The 10876-nt window shown below is 40.3% G+C and overlaps 1 protein-coding gene across 1 annotated transcript; it reads right to left on the bottom strand.

The window, feature by feature from the left end:
• Nucleotides 1–6551: 6551 nt before the first annotated feature.
• Nucleotides 6552–7750, bottom strand: LOC128738432 (actin, indirect flight muscle-like). Its single transcript, XM_053833553.1, has 2 exons — nt 6823–7750; nt 6552–6757 (listed from the first exon to the last, which is right to left on the bottom strand). The coding sequence occupies exons 1-2, from the start codon at nt 7745–7747 to the stop codon at nt 6552–6554; spliced, it is 1131 nt and encodes a 376-aa protein (XP_053689528.1). The 5' UTR covers nt 7748–7750.
• Between the last annotated feature and the right edge of the window lie 3126 nt (nt 7751–10876).

The following is a 10876-nucleotide window of genomic DNA, read 5'->3' on the forward strand; positions in this document are numbered from 1 at the left end:
CAAAACATAATTGCTAATGGAAAATAAATTTTACTGGTCATATCGATCATTACGTGTTCATAAAAGCGACCAATGTATAATTTGGAATTAGTTAATAGATATTTGGTTGCGCACATATTTCGTTGAACTAGCGATTTCCGAAAAAGCAGCAACACAGTATCAAACTTTCGTCACATCAATGAGCTTTTAAAGAGCTTTCAACTTTCGCCGCATCAATGAGCTTAGAGTGAAGTAAACAAACAAAACGCAAAAGTAGGAATCAAAAGCGCAATCCAATGCAAGCGGATTAATTAAACATCCTAGTGATCCTACGCATTATTCAGTTGCTGCTGTTAATTTTGATTGAATCGGAATGCCTTGATAAAGAAAACAAACCTTTTTTCGGGATGTTTGTAGTCAGTGCGGTTGGCTGCGGATCAGCTGTTTATGTTTGCAAGCTCCGCTATTTGACATGTATTACCAATACTAATGCAATATTCAAATAAACGTTCAGGTTTTTAACGAACACATGAGATGCACAGTACAGTGTTTGTCGCACTAACACAATAACGTTAGCCACCTTCGGTTCCGCCTTAACTGTTTATTCTACAACCCTGCACCCCTAGACGGTTACTGAAGCTCAGTCTGACATCAATCAGTATAGGGGAAACAACAGCATGTTTTCTTCACCAAGTGAATGATAAAGCGACTGTTTTTGTGGGGTTTATATTGGGCCTGTCTTATAAACATCATAACATGGGGGTGTTTAGAGCTCCTAACATACAACTTGAGTGCTACGTTAAACTTTCCTCTGACGATAAGTTCTACGTTGACGACCTAACCAATACTCTCATAACAGCTTAGTTATCAGGGAGAGAACTTCTTGTGGACATCCTTAGATCACCGAAATCGTGACCGACGTATCTTCCAATGATGTTGTGATTTCTCTGCTCGGAAGGTGAATTCCTTTTTGAAAAAGAGCCGTCATAATTGAAATGAAAGACGTGTAATCGAAAGCTCCTTTAATATCAAGGAAAGCACACAGTGCCGTCTCCTGATATTTTAGTGATTTTCTGTAAATAAATGGATGAAATGCCATCTCGCCCTGGAGATTTTATTGATTCGAAAGATCTAAGTGCCTATTTGCTAGAAATCTCCGTAAACAATCGGCGTACAAGCTAAGCCGAGTAGCTTGGCAAATTATGTACGACCCATTCCTAAGCAACAAGGCCTACTTTCATCGAAAGAAAAGGAAACAATGGAAATCATGCAAATATATTCTGAATAGCCAATTGTGTTGTATACATATACAGCCAGGGATTGCCCACTAGATTTTTGACGTAGGACTACGTCTTACGGAAAGTTTTGAGATAGGGTGTCATTCCAAAAAATCAAAAAATGCGAGCTTCACGAAAAATGATAGGTTTTGAGCGCTAATAGCTCAGCGGTTTTCCGATCGATTTTCAATATTCTTACACCAATCGATCGGAAAATCTTCTAAGAATTGACCCAAATGAAGAAAAGTATGGATTCTTGATGTTTAACTATTGAAAAATTGAAAATAATGAACCTATGTTTTACCAGAATACTTGCTTCGTGATTCGTTGTTCGAAATGACGTCATCAAAGTAGAAACGCGTTTTCACGCTTCGGCTTATAATTCAGTCAATTTTCAATAGATTTCCAAGATATTTACACCAACTGATCGGAAAATCGATTTGGAAAATATTGAAAATACAGAAAACTATTGATTTTCAATGCGCGTCATTGAAAATTTGAATTATTTTCATATTTTTGCCTTCCCTCGTCAGTGCTTCCCTTGCACGGATGACAGAAGTATACACGATATAAGCTATGGGTTAAGCTTCCTAATAATTGTATTTAATTTACGCCCTATAGAATCCGATCGAAAATTGTTGATCAGATGCTGAGCGTGTGTTAGAGCTGGAGCACTCGTTTCGCTGCCATGATGGAATATCTGGCAGCAGAAGTTCTGAAATTGGCAGGAAATATGCTGCTCGCGACAACAAAACGGCCAGAATTATCGTCACTTGCAGCTGGCCATCCGCAACAACGAAGAGTTGAACAAATTGCTGTCCGGTGTCACCACTGCTCAGAGAAGTGTCTTTCCGAACGTCCAAGCTGTTTTGTTGCTGCCCAAGAAGATGGAAAGAAGGCTTCAATTTCCAACATATCACGTCGACAAAATGTTCTTTTAAGGACAATACATAATGTTCATGAAGATTTGAGGCATTTTTGCTCACTGATTTTAATTCTATTTAATTTAGACTGATTCTAATTGATCGCTTCTTATCAAATAATTTTAACCGACCACCTCTTCTATTCGCTTGTTGCTGCTGGTTGAATTGGCCGTCTCGGAAGGTAAGAAGCACCCAACAAATATACCAGCTCAATGATTTCGGTCAAGCGTCAAAATGCATAAAACCATGGATTTAATAAAATGAATGTTTTAGTAACATCTTTTGCATCTTCATATAAGAATTTGTTCGTTCTTCAAAGAACGGTTTTCGGTAATTTATGAAACCTAGGAAACTTGGAACCTAGGGCTTTCCACTGGGTTTTTTTAGCAACACAAATTTATCCATCACCAATGCTACAGTAATATTACGTAGCGTAATTTTTCTTTGGCAGCAAAAGGCGAACCGCTCACTAGTCACTTTGCTCTTTTGTTCAGACTGAAATTGAAATGCTCTATTTTATTTAACACAGATGATAGAATGAAGGACTTGTCGCTTGTTCTGGTACATAATACGTGGTAAGCCGGCGAACAGCATTATTCAAACGCTAACGCAAACGCTAGCTGAGTGATTCAAGATCAAGACCATACACGACCGGCTTCGTTGATCGCATAGCTGCTGAGGCTTTCCGGTTGGTCCGTTGCAATAAGCCGTGCCTGGTTAGCGGTTATCGGTACTCTAATTTACCGAACAGAGAATTACGTTAAGTGCGTTAGTGCAAGTTTATTGCAAGCAGGAGTTATGATAATCAAACAATCGGTCCTTTTAAGGGCCACACAACGATTGAAGAGTTTATTATATTTTCTTGTCCAGGTAATACCATAATTACAGTCAACGAGGGAAAAGTTGAATTTTTCACCGTTGCGGACGACCAACTAATGACAGTAATAGGTTTTCTGGTCACGGGCGACATTTTCGGCGACTTCCAAAACGTCTGCAGCTTGTTAATGCTTTATTATCAGTGTTCTCTTGTAAGCCGCAGAAAAGTTGCGCAAAACTTTCAACTTTCTGAAAATTCGGGTACCGTTTACCGATTAACTGAGTAAAAGCACTATTCAACGTAGAAACAGATCATAAAAATTTATTTACTGTTTGGTATACTTACGTTTCGTTTTAATAAAATAGATTCAATCAATTCATGGATATAACTCCAAAATCGGTTGAGGATTGAACCTATACAATGTTACTGCTTTGATAAACGTTACGTATGTAGGTTGTATACATGAATCGTATTATTACATACATGGATACATCCTACTATCGCTACAAAGAGACTTACGTGGTCCTACGTCACCAATGCGGTCGTGTCTTGTGCACAACCCCTCTGATTTTCTTTAAACATTTTTCTCTAGTCATCACCAAGCGCGAGGCCCCTGCGAAGCGCGAGGCTCTGTGCGAACGCAAGGGTTTGCCGGCCTAAACGCCGGCTCTGAGTTTTAGTAGTTAAGTGATTTCTACTACAACTAGGCTTGGCATGCGCTTTTCGCTGCGATTTTGCACTTTTGGTTACTGCATCTCAACCAAGCAAAATTTAAAATAGTGGTGTATAGGGTATTCATAGAACAAGTAATAGTCTACAATATTACTGAAGAAAGTAATATTTCATCGTCTGTATTTACGGCGCTATAGGGCTGCAATGTCGTTGGTAGCAAAAAGAGCGCTCTTTTTGCTATCAACAGGGTAGCAACCTTATAGCGCTGTAAATACAAAAGATAAAACATTACTTTCTTTAGCAATATTGCAGATAATATCTCATTCTACAGATGTCTCATACATCACTTTTTCAAACTCTGATTGGTTTAGGTGCAGTAATCAAAATAGCAAATTCGCAGCGAAAAGAGGGTGCCAAACCTGGTTACAACTTTCTTTTCAATCACTAATTAATGAAAATTACCAAAAAGTTTCAAGGTCAAATATCCCCATACATTTGCTTCGTGATCACCTTGCTTCCCAGGCAGGGACGACAATTAAATACATCATCTTTTATCTGTTTACTGTGATTTCGATTGCTTTCCTTTTTGAAAAAAATGTGACATAGTTTCCTCGTTCCAACACGTTGAAGATTCTTTATGACGGTTATTCCTGGACCAAATTGATGTTCCTGCTTAGGATGTAGGGCACGGGAGGGTATTGCATCTATTTCTTCGGCCTATGACCTAGTTCTAGTGGAAGAATAGGTGGTTTTGGTGTTCTTTCAATAAAAAAGCAGTAAATTACTTACAGTCCTGAGAAAATAGTTATAACATATTAAAATTGTATGTCGGCCAAGTATTTTTATTGGCGAAGGAAAATAGGCCGAAAACATGCTGAAAATACTCCCCCGTACCCTACACTAGAAAAAGTGACAAAGCCTCCTCGTCCCAACAAGATTTCTTACAACCGCGAGTAAACCTACCGATAAACTGGGTTCGAATTGATAATATTTCTTCATGTCTTTTGATTGGAATATTTTTACTAATCAAGGCTCAAAACGGCGCGATTTAAATTCACAAATCCAATGCATGCTATGATCTTTTTGAGCAATGATTCGAAAAATATCAATTGAAGGCTGTTTCCCTGCTACACTCGGTTGTAAACAGCGAGTTTGGAAGACATAAATAAATACCTAGTAATTGATATCTCTTCTCACCGTTAACTATTTCTTTTTTTTTTTTAGTTGAACGACAAGAAACAGAAGTCAGTTCGTAAATGTGCTCTAAATATTCTAAATTATAGAACCACAACAACGTGGAGCCACTGATGAAAATCATTTTAACCTTTTGTACGGATTTTCTTACTATTGGGAATTGTTTATCGTTGCCTCGTACTAAGCACAGTGACTCGTACTAAACACATTTTGCTTACGGAAGACATAGGTGCACTAGCCGTATATGAACGAAAAGTGTTGCGGACTATTTTTGGCGGACACACGAAACAAAAACGTACAAACGGAAAGCGGAGAGTGGCGGAGGCGTATGAATCACGAGCTACAGGCACTACTTGCAGAGATTTCCATCGTACACCTGGCGAAAGTTGGGAGGCTTCGGTGGACCGGCCACGTCTCCAGGATGCCGGACGACTGTGCAGTGAAATCCGTTCTTCTCAAGAACCCCACCGGCACCAGTAATAGAGGGCCCAACGTGCAAGATGGCTTGATCAGGTTGAAGCCGACTTGCGTGTGTCGAGACGCGCAACGAATTAGCGACGAGTAGCCCAGAACCGAGTACAAAGGAAAGGAATTCTTGATACGGTGAGAGTCACCCCGGATCTCGGCTGCTAAAGCAGTACAAAATACAACATTGATATGTTTGGGGTAGGACCACAACTACTATTACAAACATTCCAACTGTCATGTTGCGAAGTAGATTTTAAATTAAGATTTTGCATTGCATTTTCAAGGTTTCAAAGTAGCACTGCGAATTCGGCAACCTTTGAGCGCAGTCGCGTCGCATAGCAGTCGCGTGCACTCTTCAGGCGCCCTTACTGGAACCCCTTGCGCACACGCAATTTGTTGTTGCTGTTGATGGGTTTCGACCTGTGCTGTTGTAGAGGTTTCCTAACTGGAGAAAAAATCAACTAACAGACCCACAAATTAGCAATCTCTATCAGCAGAGCACCGGCTCCCTTTCGCTGTTACAAGCTTTTGTATGGGTCGCCCGCCCAGTTAGCTCCGGAGTACGACGCTGGCCTAACAAGCCAGTCATAGAGTCAATAGGATCTTTGCACTAGCCCCGTAATTTTCCTGTACCTTAATAACCGGCTGCGAGGTCTGTCGATAGAGAAGGGTCAAGTTCTTAAGGACGTTTGTACCCGTGGCTTTGCTTTGCATATCATCGATGATGATCTTTACGACTCGAAGCAAACAGATGCGATGATATTTAGTATTAAAAACAAAAACCCAAACCAAAATTTACTTTCCTAGATTTTTATTACTGAAAATAAGTTGAACGTAAAAATAGAGGTTACTACAAAGTGATGCTAAGTACAGGTCTTCAAAAGAAAATTTCTTTAACACTAGATTTGTAAAACATAGAGATATATGTTGCAAACAAACAAAAAATTACAGAAATTTTCTAAATGATGTTCTTCCTCTGGAATTACAACGAGTCCATTTCTTCAGTAGCTTCCCCAAAGCTTGGCTTGAACAAATTGGAAAAGCGATGGATTGGTCATAGCTGTTATAAAATGTTGGTAACTACACTGGATAACGTGCAAACTGAATAGGAGGTGATGAATCAATTCATGAGTTTCGCTGTGTTGCTGATTTGCCGGCAAATTTTGCTGATGCTGATGTTGAGTCGAACATTGGTTTACGGGTGCTGGTGTTGTTGTTCTTCTAGAAGCATTTGCGATGAACGATTCCTGGGCCACCTTCGTCATACTCCTGCTTGGAGATCCACATGGTTTGGAAGGTGGACAGGGAGGCCAGAATGGAACCACCGATCCAGACGGAATATTTACGTTCCGGGGGAGCAATGATCTTGATCTTGATGGTCGATGGTGCCAGGGCTGTGATTTCCTTTTGCATGCGATCAGCAATACCTAAGGAAACAATATAAAGTTTTCGTTAAAACCTATTGTTTAGTCGCTGTTGTTTATGATTTTACCTGGATACATAGTAGTGCCTCCAGATAGAACACTGTTAGCGTAGAGATCCTTACGGATGTCAACATCACAACGCATGATGGAGTTGTATACTGTCTCGTGCACACCAGTTGCTTCCATTCCCAAGAACGAGGGCTGGAACAATGCTTCAGGAGCACGGAAACGTTCGTTTCCAATAGTAATAACCTGACCATCCGGAAGTTCATAGGACTTCTCAGAAGAGGAGGTCGCAGCGGCTGCTTGCATTTCCTGCTCAAAGTCCAAAGCGACGTAACACAGCTTTTCCTTGATGTCACGAACGATTTCACGTTCAGCGGTAGTGGTAAAGGAGTAACCACGTTCGGTCAGGATTTTCATCAAGTAATCAGTCAAATCGCGACCAGCCAAGTCCATTCGGAGGATAGCATGAGGCAAGGCATAACCTTCATAGATTGGGACGGTGTGAGAAACGCCATCTCCGGAATCAAGTACTATGCCGGTCGTACGACCGGAAGCGTATAGCGACAGAACGGCTTGAATGGCGACATAAGCAGCCGGTGAGGCGAACGTTTCGAACATGATCTGCGTCATTTTCTCACGATTGGATTTCGGATTCAGCGGAGCTTCCGTCAGCAGAACAGGATGTTCTTCCGGCGCTACACGCAACTCATTATAGAAGGTATGATGCCAAACTTTCTCCATATCGTCCCAGTTCGTGATAATGCCGTGCTCTATCGGATATTTGAGCGTCAGAATACCTCGCTTCGATTGGGCCTCATCTCCGACGTAGGCATCCTTTTGACCCATACCGACCATCACACCCTGATGACGCGGGCGGCCAACAATCGACGGAAAGACGGCTCGCGGAGCGTCATCACCGGCGAAGCCCGCCTTGCACATACCGGATCCATTGTCGATGACTAGTGCTCCTGCATCATCGTCGCACATTTTGGCGCTGCTTTATGGCTTTGGTGGTCCTGTTGAGAACAAAAATTATCGTAAAGATGTGGGAAACAGTATCATGTAAACGATTAAGCATGAATCTGTACGTCAAACATAATTTTATACTTTTGATCCCACATTATTTCACAATCGTACTTATTGAGAAGCAAATGTCAAGTTCAACTTGTCCTATCTTATTCTGTTTGTATTAGGTAAGTCAGTTAAATAGTTCTTTCCTATCTTCAATATTTTATGTTCGTCGTCACATGAAATTTTCACGCACAACAGCACTGTAATAAAAATTTTATTATTTCTTAAAATTGCTTTTGGGCACGGAGAGAAGTATATACATGATCCGTTCCTTCAAAAGCATAATTTAATTGGTAATAAGTAAATTTGATTTGAGACACTATCACATTCAGTAAGCGAGATATTGCGCTCTATCCATGGCTTCTAATAATTACCGGTTTAAGCATATAAGTTAATTAACAGATTCCTGCAGCATGAACTGATAAAGTTCTGTGCTCTCAGTGAGCAAGACATTTGATCTAGTGCAAACTACAAAATTCTGTGGCTACTGAAAAATTAGAAGTTAAGTAATTATAATCTAGATATCCTTTATATGTACCATTCCATCCAGTAGGATACTTCGTGGTACTGAGGCTCAGTTTTAACCTTAATGCCTTAACAGTTTCAAAGTTAAGCCATGCCAATGTCGATGGGTATTTTTTGCAACACATCAGAGATTACATAACACTACATATCTTAAACAGCAACACTTACATTTTCCTCGTTTCTTCAAACTACACAGATTGACAAGTATGGACGTTCACAGGGGTTGGACCATTTCACAGACAAAGTGCATGACGACACTGGACGGCACATTTTACTGAAGCATCACAGTACAACATCCGACAGGACAAACAAGGTACGGTCACAGCACGACATTTCGACGGCTCATCACTGAAATAAAGATCGGGCACTTTCGGCCGTTTACCGACCTTTACGGAGAAGAAAAGCACTGGATGATGATGTTCACGGTTTTCACAGAACACTACGGACTGAACGCACTAGCGATCACAAACCGGCGAGCGGGTTGAATTTTGGGCAGCAAATAGTTGGCAGTGCGTCGAATTGGCACCGGTTTTATAGCCCGGCAGTCGATCGATAGTCAATCGATCGTTTTGTTGTTTCCCTAAATGGATCGATGCATTCGAGATCGGAAACGCGATGCGCCGAATGCGTGTGGTTTTGTTTTGCCTGCAACCGATCGGGTGCGGCGATTTCTAAATTTGGCACCAAAAAGAGAGATGCAGCAAAGATGCGTTCTGAAAACATTCTTCTACAGACGATGCTTATCAGAATCGATGTATTTCCTAAAGCGTAGTGTTGTTTATTTAGGTTGACGATTGTTTATTGACCTATGTATGGGCAGATATCTAAAATTCGAAAATGGTGACACAGAAAGACATCAAAACATTCAATCGATGGCATTTTCGTTAAAGTCTAATCAGGATATTGAGCATGTTTACAATTACAATTACAATGACCAAAACTTTGATCAATTTTGACTTTCAAATGAGGAAAAAAGTCTTGTGTCGAAACCAAAATAGGTGTGCAAGTGACAAGAAGGCAAAAGGGGAATGGCCATTGACAAAACGGAATGTCCAAATGGAGGTTGTACCGATAGTGGTGGTACTTGAATAAAATACGCCCTTTTTGAAATAAAATGCAATTATGCTTCTAAGTACTTACTTTAATTTACTTTACTTTAGTGGCCGACAATCCATATTAGTGGGTCCTAGCCTAATGTATTACAGTAGACTCTCGGAGTTAACTCTCTAAAAAGTTAATTGTACAGAAAAGTTAAGCGAATATCAACTCTCATGCAACACTCTAAAAAGTTAATTTTTACCTTAACATTTCTGAGAGTTTGAATTTATTGGTTGTCCAAGCGTTCGTACACACACGTGTGTTTACCTTCTATCTTTATTTCGCATTTTTCAGTTTATTGTCGCCTTTCCATAGTCATACAGAGTCATACAAAGTCGCATCATAACTGGGATAAAATTGAACTCTTGTACCGGATAGTTGCAACAATAGCGTATTGAACTATTTGCTAGTTACACATAGTTACTTCAGGATTATTGATAACATACTGGAAAAACGCAAACTCAGATTGAATTTTAAATGCAAAAGAAAGAACAGCAAGAAACTAAAAATAAGCGCGAACATTATCAAAACGTAGTCGCAGACTATACGAAAAAAACAAAAGTAAACTAGTGTAACCGACTATTTTAAACTTACTGAAAGGAACTAAGTATTATTTCATAAAGATCTTGCTACATATTTCTTTTCATTACAATTTCAAAATACATAAAAATGTGTATCCTATATCCCGGAGTGCATTTTTCGCTTTTGCATTTATCATTTTTAATGATTTTCAGGACTACTCGGAAAAGTTAATATTTCGGAAAAGTTAATCGACCCATTCCCCAAACGAGAGTTTACTGTAGTGATTTCCAGGATTCTCGGTTTTGGGCTGCCAGTCTCCAGTCACCCTGCACTCCTGCTACGCGTGCATTTTGCTCAATCGCACACACCCAATGAGTGTGTGGTTTACCTCGAAGCCGACTACCTCGCCCAGGTTCTCTGCTGAACACTATTTTCGCTGACCTTTCTTTTGGTATTCGGGCTACATGTCCAGCCCACTGGAACCGCCGGTGCCTGATCAGCTTTACAATGTTATCATATTTATATTCATAGTTCATGCGTCTACACCATTCGCTGTTTTCCATCTTGCCGCCAAGTATTGACCGCAAAATTTTTCGTACAAATATATCAAGTAAACGCAGATCAGCTTTTTTCAACGTTTATGACTCATGACCGTACAGAGCCACCGGCAATATTAATGTTTTGTACATAGCTAATTTTGTACGCTTCCTCAAACTGCGTGACTTTGGCTGGCTACGGAGTGCGCAGAAAGCCCTATTTGAAGCAGCAATACGTCTCTTCATATCTCGAGTGACGTTATTGTCGCATGTTACCAGAGTTCCCAGATATGTGAATTCATCGACAACCTCGTACCGTTTCCCGTCTATTTCCACCTTTCTAGATCCAACATCATTCAGACAT

Source organism: Sabethes cyaneus, chromosome 2, assembly GCF_943734655.1.
Source record: "Sabethes cyaneus chromosome 2, idSabCyanKW18_F2, whole genome shotgun sequence".
Lineage (NCBI taxonomy): Eukaryota > Metazoa > Arthropoda > Insecta > Diptera > Culicidae > Sabethes > Sabethes cyaneus.

Excerpts from the sequence above, each read along its gene's own strand:
- LOC128738432 (XM_053833553.1), bottom strand. The coding sequence starts at position 7,747 with ATGTGCGACGATGATGCAGGAGCACTAGTCATCGACAATGGATCCGGT. Across the intron at positions 6,758-6,822 it reads AGGCACTACTATGTATCCAG|GTATTGCTGATCGCATGCAA; the intron begins GTAAAATCATAA and ends TTGTTTCCTTAG.